Source organism: Drosophila mojavensis, unplaced genomic scaffold, assembly GCF_018153725.1.
Source record: "Drosophila mojavensis isolate 15081-1352.22 unplaced genomic scaffold, ASM1815372v1 contig_80, whole genome shotgun sequence".
In the NCBI taxonomy this organism is placed as follows: Eukaryota; Metazoa; Arthropoda; class Insecta; order Diptera; family Drosophilidae; genus Drosophila; species Drosophila mojavensis.
Window position 1 is genome coordinate 16,654,575 of NW_025318906.1, and position 16,384 is coordinate 16,670,958.

The window sequence follows — 16,384 nt, forward strand, 5'->3', positions numbered from 1 at the left end:
TGAAATCCAGCTCTTAGATGTTTCATTTAAAAAATAATTACTTGTTGAATTCAAATATTCCTATGAATCATTGAATATTTGTGGCCCATAACTCATAACTCTTACTAAAACTCTTTCAAGGTTTTCCCCAACATACTTACTCTCTCTCAATCTCTCTCGCTCTCTCTCTCTCTCTCTCTCTCTCTCTGCAATGTAAAGATAATCCTCTTAAGCTACTGCAAATCAAAGCTTTATTTATTTATTTTTTTGTATTTTTTTATTTTTATTCTTGCATCATCGTTTTCCTCAGTCTTCGTATAAGAAATAACATTTTGTTTTTATTTAATTTTATTTTTGTTTTTTTTTTTTGCATTTGTGTATTGTGAATTTAGTTGTTGCCGCAATTTCCAGTGTCTATCTGATACATACATATATATATATTTATATATATGAATTCAATTAAATACTTTAGCATACATTATTTATATATTTTTATACACACATTTGATGTTTTTTTTACTTTAAAAATTGTTGTTGCAAATACAAATTCGAATTGCATTTGTTTAGCTCTCTGCTCTTCGCTCTTGACTTGCTTTGCCTTAATTTCAATATTTTCTCTGTTTTGTTTCATTTTTATTGTAGTATTATTTTCATACGTTTGTTTTGTTTAACTATTTGAATTTGTTATGCAAATGAACGTTGCAGCTGGGCCTCTTCTATTTGTTTTGCTGTTCAGCCGTGAAAGAACTGAAAATAATATCGATTTTGATTGCTCAAAAATTGCTTGTAAATTTGTTATTCTTTTGGTTTTTTTTTTTTTTCAATATTTATTTGTTGTTAAATATACATTTTTGCGCTTGACTAATTTTAAATGTAAGCATAAATTATGTACAAAATATAGGCAAAATAAGCTAAAGTTTGTGCTTGAGTAATGAGAATTTTAATATATAAATTTAATATTAAATTTAATATTATGTTTAGTTTTATTTTCATATTTATATTTCTAGTTATTTACAAATCAATTTTGATTACGTTTTAGGCCAACTTTGAGTTTTGAGCGCTGCTCGACAAATAAAAAATTGAATTTCGCTTAAATTTACACTTTTCTCTTATATATTGTCATCTTATTTTGTGTGTGTTTTATATATAATTATGTATATATTTAAATTTGTAATTTAGTTAATTCTCGAATTAGCTTTTTCAAGTAACTCAGCTTTTGCTCATAGCTCGCTAATAACTGTTGACCTTTTCTTTCTTTCACTCACACTTTGAGAAAGAACTTAATGAAAGCTTAAACTCAACCGATTGAGTCGGTTCTGTTTCTTTGCGATCAACTCGGCTGAGCTTTTGGGTTATTTCTTTACTTATCATTGTGAGAGCGTTAATTGTCTCTCTCTCTAAACGATGTTCGTGAAAAGAGAGTCACACGAATAGTTCAACTCAAAGCGTTTAACCTTAAACAACAACGAAATGAACCGAAGGCTCTTGCTAAGAGCGAAAACATAAAGAGTAAACTAGGAACAGTTATTTGCGAGCTATGCATTTGCACTCTTTAAAGTTTGGATTATATTGAATAGTGGACTATTTGCTTGGTCCCTTTAGCCTTGTTACTTGTTGAGCTCTCATCAAAATAAAAATTTTGAATACAAATAATAATAATAAATGGTTAACTTAGTTATTGTTGCACTCTTCACACTGCAAACTTCTGTTTCATTTATGTTTATTAAATTCAGTTAAATGCGCTTACTAACTAATGCTAGACTAATGCTGAATGCCTTCAACTATGAGTGAATTTTTTGCTTGCTTAATTTTCAGAGAGTGTGTGTGACAGAGAGATAGATAGAGGGAGGCAGAGAGTAAGAGAAATTTAACTATTGCTATTTATATTAATATTTCTTTGCTTTTCTTCAACTTATCAACTAATATGACATATTTTTAATTTTATATTTTTAATTCTTTATTAATTTCTCCTTTCCTTAATTCTTATAATATTATTATAGTATGCTGCTATACACGTAGATATATCCCTTGTTTCATTTGACGCTTGTTAAACTTTTGTTGCGAGTTATCAAATTCTCCGAAAATGCCCAACTCAAACTCAAATTCGAACTGAAAAGAACCGAAGGATACTTAAACATAAAACTGCCGCTGCTGCTGCTGCTCCTGCTGCTCCTGCGGCTGCTGCTGCAGCTGCTGTGAATATCCCTGTTTTCAAAAGTGATCGATCGCCTTGCTCGGGCACTGCGCATAGCTGCGATAGTTGTTGTTGGTCAGCCCCAGGCCCAGGCCCACCAGCTCAATGCCCAGATCCAACTGCTGCTGCTGCTGCTGCTTGTTCTGCTGCTGTTGTTTCTGGTTGCCAGCAATGCCGCGTCCACGTCATACGTAGACCACGTGCGGCTTGCTGTTGGCAGCGCCAGCGTTGGCATTGCCGGTTGCTGTCACCCCGCTGCTGCCCTGGAGCGTGGCTGCCTGCTTCAGCTTGGTCATGGTGTGCGTGTCCGGGTATTCGTAGTGATCGAAGCGTTCGTACAGATGCTCCGGCTCGTCGTCCGCCTCCTTGACGGGCAGCTCCCAGGGCTTCAGCGCCCGATACTCATTGGCAATTGTCTGTGCCGCCAGATAGCGCTCCAGCTCCAGCTTGTCCAGCTGCGGCAGCGTCGTCTGCTGGTACTCGTGCCCGCTGTGGCCCTGCAGCGGCATGGCCTGATGGTAGTGATGATGCGCCTGCAGCGTTTGCGCATGATGCGGATAGTTGAGCGTCATGCCGAGGCCACCGGGCCCCGAGCCGCCCAGGGTCATGCTCATGCCCGCACCACCGCCCAGCGGCTGGTGGTGGCCCTGCAGGATGCGGTCGTGCACATTGATGATGCTCTTGCTGGTGCGCAGCGGGCCGCGCTCATGCAGCAGCTTGCGCCGGCGCTTCACGAAGCGCAGATAGTAGAGCACACTGATGCCGATCATGAGCACCAGGAGGCTGGTGATCACCGCACAGACGACGGTCACGATGTGCGCCGGGCAGGTAATCTCGCCCTCGCTCATTGTCAGCAGCTGGCGTCGGGTGCGGACGCCGTCCCGCCAAATGTCGCAGCCGATCTGCTGTTTGTCCATGCGCAAGTAGTTGGAGTTGCTGCTGGAGCTGGCGCTGGCGGCGGCCTCCAGTCGCTGCTCATACGCGCTCGGCTCGGTGGTTTGCAGGGCGTTGGCAATATGCTGCTCGGCTATGTAGGCAGCCAGGGCGGAGACCCCATCGTCGGTCTTCAGAGTGGTGTCGTCCTCCTGCTCCCGCACTAGCGATGCCTCCTTGGCCAGCGCGGCCACAGCACCGCCCTGAGCATGCTCCAGCGCGGGCTCTGTGCCCTCAAAGTTGCCAGTGACCAGGCGCCAGAGCCAGAGCAGCGAGCAGTTGCACTGCAGCGGATTATCGCCCAGGTAGAGCTTCTGCAGCTGATCCACTGGGAACTGGGCCGAGTAGAGCGTCTGCAGGCTGTTGCTCTGCATGTACACCTCCAGAATGTTGGGATTGCCCTGGAACAGGCGCATGGGTATGTCACTCAATTGCGGATTGAAGTTCAGATGGAGCGTCTGTAAATGCGTGTTGTCCACAAAAGCTCTGCAAGAGAGAGAATTGAGTGAAATGTGGAAAATTAGAGATGGTCTTCTTTAAGAGATTGTTATATGATTAGCTAAAAATTTGTTTAAGGTTCTTTTTATATTTGTTTTTAATTAATTGAAAATGTATTTATTTTATTAATCACATTTTCTGCTAGCTCTAGTTGCAAATAAACTCTGAAAAAACTCAATTGAAGTTAAATGTGCTCTTTAGCCGACTTGTTCGTTGAGCTAAGCGAAGCAAAGAGCCTTTTGTATATGTGTTGGTACTTATACGCTAAACACATCGATTGCCTACGCGGTTTGAGTGTGTGTAATGCAAAGACCGTTTGCCTTGAGCTTTTGAGTTATTTGTTTACTGAGTCTCAGTGTGCGAGCGTCAATCCTCTCTCTCTCCCTACGCGATGTTCGTGTAAAGAGCGTCACACGAATATTTCAACTCAGAGCGCTCAACAGAAAACAAAAACGAAAAAAAACGAAGGCTCAGGCTCGTCAAAGAAAAGAGAGCGCGTGAGCACGATTCTTTCAGTATATTTCAGAGTGTAAAAGAGCTAGTTATAGCAGTCAAAATTGAAACCATCTTAATTATCATTATGATGTTAAATATTAATTATAAAAGCTTCAGAGTATATCTATCATCTATTCTTTTTTCTAATTTAAAATCTTATGTTGAAGCTAACATTCTTGACGGATTTAAGACAACCTAACGACATGTGCAGAGCGTGTACGCTGTCAAGCACACACACACACAGATATGCTGAGCTGTTGTCAAGGCAACACACACACACACATGCACAGACACACACGTACATGTATAAGTAATATAGTTTGTGGATATAGGAGTCTGTTCTTGCTGGTTGTTCGTTTTAATTATGCAGAATGCTATGCATCAACGTTAAACTTAAATGCCAGGCAATGAAATACATGAATAGACACAGACACACATACACACACACACATACGCTTGCAGTCTGAGGCACTGCTCTCGTTAGCCCTTTATCCACATGGCGTCGTCTTAAGCGACGTGGATTTATTTAGCCTGCGTCTATTGCAACCTAATAATAGCAAGAGGCAAGAGGAAATAAGAGGGACAGCATAAAAAAAAAAAAAAAAAAACAACTCCCATGCTGCATGTGGCACGTTGCAAGCAAGCTCCGTGAAGCGTTGCCGTAAATCCCTGCCAAGTTAAGTCAACGTCGCAAAGTCGCTGACTGCACAGGCAGCAGGCAGCAGGCAGCAGGCAGCCGGCAGTGCATTACCTACGCCCCCATGCCACACCCGCCGGCAGGCAGGCGCAGCATGAAATAAGTGCAACGTGGCGTATGAGCAACTTAGCAACTTCAGGCGACGACTCGCGCTGACACACACAGCGAATTTGTCGCTCTTAAGCGATATACATTTTAGTTCCATTTTTTTTTTCTGCTGGTTTTATTTCCATTTACACTAGCCAACAAGAGTGCGTTTGATTTGATTTGATGCAAGCTCTTAAGTTGCATTTCGTGTTAAATGAACGCATTTATACGAACTCTGCGCTCCGTTGATGAACCTTCGCCCATTGATTTGATAAGTGGCGACGCTTTGTAGCCATCTCAGTTACACTTACTCACTCTCTCTCTCTCTCTCTCTCGCTCTCTCTTTCTCTCACTGTGTAACCCATTTGTATGCAGCAGTTAGTTTACAACTGATTGCAGCCAGTTGGGCTCACACATGTTGGCGCTGATGCATTTTTCAGTTTGAATGGAATTTCCATTGCGGTTAAATTCGTTGTAGTTGCAAGTGGATTATATGAAATTATATTTAAGTATATATTGTATGCATTTTTAAGTGAGTATTGACGACTTGGTAAATAAATATGATAATCAGCCTGAGTTGATTTATATTTTCTTCAGTTTTAAAGCTAAAATAATTGTAGCAATACATAATTATAATTTTATTATATCTAAGAATATTTTAATGTTCTTTAATATCTCATATAACATTCATTCTATTGCAAACTCTCATCGGCAATAAATTGAATTTAAATTAAGCACCACCTCTTTATAAAATTTTACTGCAAAAACTCTTAACCAGATAAAGACCCCATATTATTATAGTCCTTAAAGGACAACACATGCAGGCACAGCGCGCTAAACTTTCTAGACAAAACAAATGAGGCTCTGGCTCTGGCTCTGCTTCTGCTTCTTCTTCTTCTGGCGCTGCTGAACGTTCAATTTCATGGCAAGTTAAGCATTCAGAAACTTCAATTGCAGGCGCTTAAAAATGTTTGCCATTATCTGCACAGAGTCGAAGAAAAGTTCACTCGAACAATTTGGCGAGTCGAGGCTAAGAACACAAATTCAATTATTTGTGCAAATATTATGCAAATAACTATTACCAGGCAGTCGAAAAAACACTTGGCCGCAAAGGAAAGGAAAAAAAGAAAATTGTCAAGAAAAAGAAAGAGAAAGAGAAAGACGTGACATTGGCGGCAATTTCTCGTGGGTTGGGAGGGATTGCAGCTAGCTGAGGTGAGGGCAGCAGCAGCAACTGGAGTCGATTCCACAGGTCGCTGCTACCTGCTGTTGAACGCTCTTTAAATGCCGCTTTGGCGACGCCCCAGGCCAACAACGACAACAACAACAAAAACTCGCCGCGGGAAAAAAACATTTGAGCTTAAGTTTCTTTCCCTTGCGACTGACAACGACAGCAGCAGCAACAACAACAACAGCAGCAGCAGGAATAGCAGCAACAGCAACAACAGCAGCAGCTACAACAACAAGAGCAGCAACAGCAGCAGCTACAACAACAAGAGCAGCAACAGCAGCACCAGCAACAACAACAACAAAAGCAACAAATTCAGCAGCAACAACAACAACAACAGCAGCAGCTACAACAACAAGAGCAGCAACAGTAGCACCAGCAACAACAACAACAACAACAACAGCAACAAATTCAGCAGCAGCAAGAACAACAGCAACAACAACAGCAGCGGCCTTTTTGCTGTTCACCGCTCAGATTCAAACTTCATTTTGTATAACGTTCGTTTATTTTCATTTGTAGACATGGGTGCGGCAATATCTGATATACCCTAGAAAAAGTTGGCTTAAAGTTGCATTCCGTGCAGATATGCTCTTAGAAACAGCGATTAGTTTGTTAGCTAAAACTAGCCAAAAAGTAGCTGAATGAAGTTTTACCTTTCTTTTAGCTTTTACAAGTTTACAATTTTTTTTTTTTTTTTAATATTTTTAGTGTATATATATATTATTTAAATATAATTTAAAATATATTTTTAATATAATTTAAAAAAAGTGCATATTTAGCATTTTTTCAGTATTACTTCACATTGTATTTATTTATTTTTTAGCAATTACCTTGAAGCAAAGTTTTCGTTTTTTTTTTCTTTTTTTTCAGCTTTTGCAAGCTTTTTCTAAAATATTTCTAATTAATTTATTTTTTATTTAATTCATTCATTTGACTCATTCTAAAAAACAGAGAAAATGTAGCCTAAATTATTAGGTATTTCTTCTCATTGTATTTATATGATTTTGTTTTTATTCTCTACGAGGTATTTAGCAATTTCATTTTCAACCTTTTTTTTTTTTTTTAGCCAAAACTCAGTCACTATTTCATTGCCTCAGTTCTGCTTTTCCGAAATTTCCAATTTCATCTGTTTTACAGGGTATTTGTCAGTCTCTCTGGCTAGTCTAAAGTGCTTCAGTTGTTTTTATATGTGTGCATATATTGTGTGTGTGTTTTTTTTAGCTGCTGCCAGCGTCAAGCGTGCGGAAACGGAAATGGTTGCCATGTGTGTGTGTGTGTGTGTGTGGGTGTATGGGGTGTGTATAAGTATGTGCATAGTCGAAAATGTTGATGTTTTTTTTTTTTTTTTTTTGGCCAGCTCATATGCAAATTGTTTTGTTTGTGTGGGTGTGTGTGTGTGTGTGTGTGTGTGTGTGTGTGTGTGTGCGTGTGTGGCGCCAGAATTGGAATTGCTGAAAATCGGATTGAAATGTTTGCTGTCCATGTTCGTGGGGCTCAGTCACGTTTACCGATTGCGAACCCCCGCTGCAAGAGGGAGATAGATAGAGAGAGAGAGACGCACAGCTATTACGGCCATAGTCAAGCAACTGATGAACAGTCAATCAGTTTGTCAAACAGTTTGTCAGTCCAGTCAGAGCAGTCAGAGCAGTCAATCAAAGGATATGTTGTGGCAATGCCATATAGTTTTTGAATTTGGCATATGCCTGTCTGCACCTCTCGCTCTCTCTCTCTCCCTCTCTCTCTCTCTCCCACTCCCAATCTGTGTAAATCCGTTCTATTCACTTGATTGACATTTTTCCTACAATAAATTGAGAGAGAGAGTTATGACAGTTGATAGCGCCCAAAGGGAAATCGTTTGAGCCACGAGACTTGGCCGTTGATTTATTGAGTGCTGGCCGGGCAAGTGCTTAAAGAGCCAGCTTAAAGCATTCAAGGCGTATCACGCCCAGGCAGTTATTAACTAATTGCCACACACACACACACACACACGCACACACACACACAGATACATGTCTTTTGAGTTGCGGCTCGCGACAAATTATCAAATGATATGCCTAAAGCATTTGTTAATGGCATTTTAAACGTTTTTAAATTGCGCATACGCCCCGTTGAGCCATTCATTTTCGCAACTCCAATGACGGGCACAAAATAACATATTAAGCGTATGTTTAATGTATATTCAGCACCCCAATGACAGTGCAAAATGAGACTATGCTTAGGACAGTTGTTGTGCCTTGCAAGGACTGCGAAAACTCAGGCAGGGAGCTAGGCATAAAAATTGGGTATGCTGAGCTAATTAAGCTGCAATTTATGTAATTTAAAGTTGCCTGCGATTAACTGTAAAATTGTTTAGGGCTCAGGTGCGCTAGTGTTGTTGTTGTTGTTGTTGCTGTTGTTTTGCTTGCATAATTTATAATTGTCTTGAAATTCAAGTGCAATGCAGTGAGCGATGGCAGTTACCCAGCAGGACATGCATATGCATAATGCAGAGAGCTCACTCTTACCCTCTCACCCTCTCTCTCTCGCTCTCGCTCTCGCTCTGATCTGCTGTCTCTATGAGCATGCAAATAAGCTTTGCGCAAAACACTGGCATAAGTATAAACACACGCATAATAGCTACTCACGAGGCTGCCTTGAAATATTTCCCGGCTCATAATTTATGGAAAAATTGCCGGTTTGCCCAGAAATTGCCAAGGAGGAAGAAGGCGAGAGAGAGAGAGGGAGAGGGAGGGGGAGAGAGAGGGAGGCGGTAGAGCTGTTAGGCAGGCAGCAGCATGTTTATGTTTTCCTGTTTCCGTAATTTCTTCCTGCTTTCATTTTGCAGCTGCTATTGTTGTTGTTGTTGTTGTTGTTGCTGTTGTTGTGGCTGCCACTTTTTCTTGCCACTGCTGCCGCTTCTCACTCACAAAATATGCTGATAAACGTGAAATTATGCATTGCATACTTTTGTGAGCTGCAGCTGCAGCAGGAGGAGCAGCAGCAGCAGCAGCAGGAGCAGCAGCAGCTGCTGCTTTAACGCGCCTCCTGCTTAATAGGAGCACAGGTCATGGGTTTACCTGTTAGCTTGCACTCATTTCTTTTTGCAGTATTTTTTTTAGTATTTTATTATGGTATTTCTATTACTGCTGACCGATGAAGAGCTCTCTTTGTATTCCTCATATTAGTCTTACATATATATGTAAGTCTTATCTTGCTATTCAAAGGGTCTTCAAGTTATTTTTAGGCCAATCATGTGTCACGTTTTGATAAAGTTCCAAGGTGCAACGGTTTTCTGTAATCCGCCCTCGTTAGATCATTAAAGAACAGACATCATATAAATTGACTGGTAATCAAGGTTATTTATTTGTTTACTTTCTCGAGTGATAAGAACTAAATTGAATGCACCTCGACTCATTGAGTTTCTTATAAAAAGAACAATTCGCATTGGGTTCGATTTAGTTTGAAGTTAGATATGAAGACAGTGATTGCAATTTTGGCGCTTGTTGGGCTGAGTGCGGCTCTGTCCTATACGGACGTGCTGGAGGCGGAGTGGGAGACGTATAAGCTGGAATATGATAAGGTCTATGAGAGCGAAGAGGAGGAGCTACTGCGCAAACTCATCTTTATCGATAACAAGAGGCAGATCGATAGGCACAATCAACGCTACAGGCTGAACATGGAGAGCTACGAGATGGGCGTGAATCAGTTTACGGACATGCTGGACAAGGAGTTCGAGAGCCTGATGTTGAGCAGCATGAACACAACGGAATCCGATGCGGATTTATTGTATACGCCAGACGAGGCGTACGCGCTGCCCGCGGACATCGATTGGCGAAATCGGGGCGCCGTCACGCCCGTGAAGAATCAGGGCAAGTGCGGCGCCTGCTGGTCCTTCGCCGCAACGGGCACCCTGGAGGGCATGCACTTTCTGAAGACGGGCAAACTCGTCTCGCTCTCCGAGCAGAACCTGGTGGACTGCTCAACCATCCGCTATTTCAATAGGGGCTGCAATGGAGGAATGCCGTTTCGAGCACTGAAATACGTGCGAGACAATGGGGGCATCGACACGGAATACTCCTATACCTATGAGGCCAAGCAACTGTCGTGTCGCTATGATCCACTTCATATTGGCGCCCAGGTCACGGACGTGGTCCGAGTGGCAGCGGGCGAGCCCCACCTGGCCGTGGCAGTCGCATCGAAGGGCCCCATTTCAGTGGGCATTCATGCGAGCAACAATTTCAGGAACTATCGCGACGGTGTGCTCAACGATAGGCAATGCAACAAGGCGGCCAATCACGCCGTGCTCGTGGTGGGCTTTGGCCGTGATCCACAGGGCGGCGACTTTTGGCTGGTGAAGAACTCGTGGGGCGCCAGCTGGGGCGACGGGGGCTATATACGCATGTCTCGCAACAGGAGCAACCAGTGCGGCATTGCCAGCAATGCCGTTTATCCACTCGTCTAACTGCTCCATGTTCAGTCTCTTACAGTTATTCAAATTCGATCTATTCAATTCGCATCTGCAATTGACGTGAGCGGCGCTCGTTGCGCATAGAGCAGTAAAACAATGCATTTTAAATGAGATAATTAAATAATTAACAATTAGTACTTGATATTTGCATATGTAATTATTTTTTGTCCCAACTAGAAAAATGACAGATAACTCTGCAGAAGTGTCTGGTCTGAGTACGTGTATTAAAAACTTTATACAAATTATGTAAACAATGTTTTGTTTTGTTATTCTATTGAACTAAATCGAGGGCGTCGTAAAAATATAAATGGATGTACGGATTCTTCAATTCATAAAAATTAAAACAAAAGAGAAAACAAATATTATGTTTTTTATTAAAACTTTAATTGTTGACAGTTGCTTGAAAATAGTTATTTGAATATATTTTTATGCCTGCAAGCTGTTGAAATTTTGTAGCATTTTTTTTAATAACTAAAATATTTTGCTCAAGGACTAATATTTACAATGATATTAAAAAAGTAAGAGTGAATAATGCTATATAAACTGCACACAGTGAGTAACTTTAATATTCGGTATTTTATTTTTCAACATTTTTCCGGTTATATAGTTTAGTTATTAGTTATGTTCAATATACTATATTGATATATAACTTATCGGAAAGGTTACTTTTCAATCTACAATTTAGCGTTTACACTTTTTTAATTTTATTTAATATTATATATTTTATAGGAATATTAATATTAATGTTACTCACTGTATATAATATATTTAGTAATATAAATATATAAATATACTACTACATATATAACACACTTATACACTTATCTATCATAAATGTGAATACCTAATATTTTTATAGTTCTTCACCTTCATTTAACACTGTAAACATTATATAAATATATTTTTCTATAATATATAAGTATTTTAAGCATCTATCATGTACGAGAATAGCTGTTGGTATTTTTAAAGCTCTTCACACTCATAAGATTATTAAAATATGCCTATATTAAAATATATATAAAATATAGTATAGAATGTCATATGAATGTGAAGAACATTAAATATACCAAAATAATGTGTAGAAAATATATAAAAATATATAAAAAATAAATTATAAAGTTTTAATATATATTTTTTAAAATATATTTTAATATATTATCTACATAATATGTTATATATTCCACAACATAAATAAGAATCAGTCATTGATATACTCATAAATATACTTATATGCCTCACTTTTTCATATTCCACTACATTAAACACCAAATCTATTTACACCCTTAACTACAACAACTCTTTTCTATTTTAATTTCTCTATGCATTAACTACAAATATCATGAGGTAAAACATTGCTCCATAAGCTCCCACAGCTGCCCGTCTGCCTAGGCGATTACAACCCCAAAAAGCGGCCACAAAACAAATGTCGTCTGTGCCCCAAGCCGTGGCGCAATGCAAATCGCATTACAACTCAGCCACACGCCAAACGAGAGAAACGAGACAAACGAGAGAAATGAGCCAAATGAAGTCTGTTCGCTCGGAATGCATAAATTTGAAAACAATTAGATTCAATTTTGGGTGCGCGCAATGACGAACCGCAGCAAGAGGCGAGCGGGGCAACACCTTTCGGGTTAGTCCGACACGGACCCGGACCCGGACTCAAGTGTTAATGTTGCAAATGACTTTTGGCTATTAAGTCATACAGCGGCTCCCAGCAGAGATGGGCGCAGCTCACAAAAATGTTCACTTAATATTCCCTTTGATATGAACAGCAGGAGTTGGGGCCAGCTTCCTGCTGCTGCTCCTGCTGCTGCGGCTGCTGCTGCTGTTATGATACAGGTATGCTACTATATGGAGTTGGGCTCTTTACTTTTGCCCTGATACGTGCCGCTGCCTAATGAATTTTGCGTACGCGCGCTGATTGTTCGGGGTGTAAGGTTTTTGTAATGAGACAATCTCAGAGGAGCAGCAGCAGGAGGAGGAGCAGCAACAACAACACATGTGCAACTCACAGTTAGCGAAATGTATCTGCCATAAACTTTGCTATCAACATGTCGCCATCGTCGCACGTTTGGGGTGCGTTTCCATTAACGCATTTGCATAAATATTTACATACATGTGCACGGGTAGAGCAGGTGGGGAGGTGGGGGAGTTGACATGCCCCATTCAATCTTTTATGCAACGCCCGGCCGAAACTTTAAAATGTTGCGCTATTTCCGTTTGCTCCCCCCCATCCCACACACTCACACGATTTTTTTGATTGTTTGCGAAAGGGTGTCTAACAATTTGTCTGGCACCCCTCTGGCAGAGCCAGTGACTTGTTTATGCTGTCTGTCGCAAACAGTCAACCCTCGCTGGAGTCAACCCGAACGAACGAACGCACTGGCTGGCTGGCTACAGTCTTAAGCTAGTGAAATATAATTTCCTGCTTGTTGTGCACATTCTTAATCTACGGAAGGAAACGGGAATAAAGTCGAAGCATGTGTTGGCTACAGAAATTCGTGATTGGCTCTGAAATCAAAGTGAATGCGTGCAGGCATCCAATGAGAGAGCTGTTATTAACAGCTCTGATTGGAAATACTAGTTCGCTGGAATTATATGTGAGTCGTCATTTTGATGTTTGATTGAAAATATTTAGCTGGAACTATGGGCACATTAATAGTTAAATTTATTAAAGAGCTGCTCACATGTATGATTGCAAATGTTCAGCTGGAATTATGGCTCTATAGAGAGCTGCTGAATGCTTGTCTAATTGGAAATGTTAAGCTCAGACTAGAACTGAGACTTTAGTTGGAGAGAGAGCTGTAAACAAGTCTGTTTGAAAATATGAATGTATGTTGGAGTCTTCAGAGAGCTGCTGCAGTTTAATAATGTTTAACTGCAAGTGTGTTAATTAACAGTTGAATTCTGCAGAGAGCTGCTGCTAACATTTCTGATTGAAAATGTTTAACTGCAACTATGAATGTCTAACTGCAGAGAACTGCTGCTAACATTTCTGATTGGAAACGTTTGACCAAGACTATGAATGAGATTTCTATTGGGCTCGACAAAGAGCGGTGAACATATCAGATTGAATGAATTTGAAGCTGTATTTAATAAAAAGCTATTGCCATCATGTCTGATTGGAAATTCTGGCAATTCCAATTAATTCCGCAATGAGCTGCTGTTAACATGTCCGATTTGATATGCTTAACCGTAACTATGTTAGTCTGCAGTTGATGGGAAATGTTTGACTGTGACAATGACTGACATTTAAATTGGATTCTTCAGAGAGCTGCTATTATTATGTCAGCTTAGAATTATTTAGCTCAAACTAATGTGCTGAGCTTTTAGCTCAGAGAGAGGGAGAGAGAGAAAGACAGACCTGTTGTCAATAACAACTCTGATTGGAAATATTTAGTTATAACTATGCCTGACTTTTCTGTTAATGCTTGCCTGTTATAATATATGTGCTCGTTCCTCTCTAGAGCAGTCTAAATCTCGACTTTACCATTTTCCTTCAAACATATACGAATGCATGCAAAATAATTTTTTATTCTAGAAAATGGGGCTATAGTCCTTTCACCCTCGTCCACCCACTTCAGCCAGAAAAAACGAGGTTTAAAATTCAAATTTTCATGTATTAGCATAAGATTTTCTGGCAATAGCCAGAAAAAAAAAGCCAGACAAACGCAGAATTTAGTTTGCAAATAAGCAAAACATGAGTGTGTGAGTGTGTGTGACAGTCAGTGTGTGTGTGTGTGTGTGTAAGTGGTATGTAAATTTGAGTTAGGCAACAATTTGTCAGACAGCGAACAATGGCAAGAGGCAACCGGCAACAGTTTGGCAATAGGACTCGAACTGAAATCAAACAAAAGCTAAAGCAATGGCAAAAGCAATTACAAGTCTCGTAGGGCAGGGGGCGGGGCGTGGCCATGTCTCTGGCAAGAGAATCAAACGAAATTACAAAATTAAACTGATTTAATGGCATTGGCAGCTGCTCAGCTCGGGATCCATTTACATGATTCGCTCTCCGAACATTTTCTCTCATATCAATATTATTTCTATGCTCGCCTGGAAAGGGGAACTGCGAGAGGGCGAGAGGGCGAGAGGGAGGGAGGGAGGTGGTACACAGATGTCTGATTGACAAGCAAGTCGAGACGCTAGCACAGACAGAGGCTCGCTCGTTCAATGATGATTTGATATGAAAATTGCCTGGAATTATTGAATTAACATATGCTCGAATTGAGCTCAAGCATTTCAATGTCTGCCTCAGCTCGGAGTTGGGCGAAGGCAATGGCAATTTGACTTTGTGATTGTGTGTGTGTGTGTGTGAGAGTGTGTCTGTGTGTATGTGATGGCATCTTATTACCAAAGCGTATTAGACATGATTGATTGCATTGAGCAATAATGATTTGTAGCCGAGGCATGTTTAAGTGTCTCCCTCTATATGTGCTTGAGCTTCTGTGTGTGTGTGTGTGTGTGTGTGAATGTCTGTGTGAGAGGGGGCGCGCTTAGGTCACGTGCAAGTGTGTGAAAGTGAATTGCATGACTGACTGCCTTGCCAGCTTATTTTCGAGAGCAGCTGTAAACGTCTAAGGGTATAACAAATCACATTGCACGCTTTGTACCCCAACTATTGAGCCTATTGAGCCACATGATTATTCTGGCCAAAAGAAAAAAAAAAAATTGCATACTTTATGCGATGCTGGAGGTTAAGGCTAAGGTTGTCAAGTGAAAGTGCAGCGCAGCTAAAATTCCGCTTTAGTTCAGGGTTCTTTCAATAGAATTCAATTAATTAGTTAGTGGAATGATATAAGAAGATTCATGTGTTATTGTTATCATTATGTAATGTAAACATGTATGTATAAACAACATTCTTAACATTATTCATTGATTATGTTAAAGTCAAGCCTCCTTACAGTTTCCTAATTCTGTTAAATTTTCTTGCAATTGCTTCCTACTGTTGCAGTTGTATTAGTGAGAGACTGAGCTCTCGCGATCGAGTGGCTTTTAACAGTGCTGAGCGCTGTATGTAGTTGCTCTAAAAGCATCACTCGACGAGCTTAGCTTTTATATGCATGTTGCTCATTGTCCTGCATGTGTGAAATTTCACTCCAAGAAGAGACGAGACAGAGAGAGAGAGAGAGCGCGACAAATATAGCTGTCACTGTTAAATAACTCAATCGGTGATAGCTATTGCTGAACATAGTGTTGTATGTGAGTGAGAGCAAGAGGGCTACGCTTCGGACATGCTCGCTTTGATTTCGTTGAATGAAGTGAGCGCGAAGAGGAATGAGCAGTGTGAAAACGCTCTCAGTGCACAGCAGCCAATGGGCTTTAATTCATTTGTAAAGAGTAATAAATGCAGAGGAATATGCAGAGTACCAATTGGAATGCTCATATAAGCGCTTTGGCTTCTTAAATATTGATCTCTCTATTTCTATTAAATATTGATTTATTTAATTTTAAAACTTTTTAAATTTATTGAAAGAGAATCATGATCATCCCCTTTAAGTACCCAGTTTAGAAAATGCCAGTCGAGCCAGTGTCTGTCAGATTCTTGCTTATAATCAAGAGGTTATCTAGCAGCTCAAGAAGTTTCCCTTAATGCTTTTCAAAAATAAAGTTCTCCGAGTGTCAAGAAAGTTGTTTATGATGCTGCAAGGGACACGGCTGTAATTGTGATGCGCCACATATAGATTTGTTGTTTCTGTGAATGACTCTCACTTTGGGCAAACTGTTTGCAATTGTCCACATAGCTGATTTTTCGTTTTCAGCTGCTGGGCAAATGTTTGCTGTGTCTACATTTCATGGCGCTGACCCAGTTAGCAGCCGTAAAGAGCA

At 40.4% G+C, this 16,384-nt stretch overlaps 2 protein-coding genes across 2 annotated transcripts in view; one reads left to right on the forward strand and one right to left on the reverse strand.

The window, feature by feature from the left end:
* Positions 1-1,140: 1,140 nt before the first annotated feature.
* The window catches only part of LOC6580253 (nyctalopin), a 72,068-nt gene continuing 56,824 nt past the window's right edge, over positions 1,141-16,384 (reverse strand). The window contains exon 5 of the mRNA XM_032730004.2: positions 1,141-3,592. Coding sequence (XP_032585895.1) covers positions 2,359-3,592 — 1,234 coding nt within the window. The 3' untranslated portion in view covers positions 1,141-2,358. The remainder of the gene's footprint in view (positions 3,593-16,384) is intronic.
* Positions 9,545-10,809, forward strand: LOC6580252 (procathepsin L). The gene has a single exon (XM_002006069.4). It carries the CDS (start codon positions 9,563-9,565, stop codon positions 10,550-10,552), a length of 990 nt encoding a protein of 329 aa, XP_002006105.1. The 5' UTR covers positions 9,545-9,562; the 3' UTR covers positions 10,553-10,809.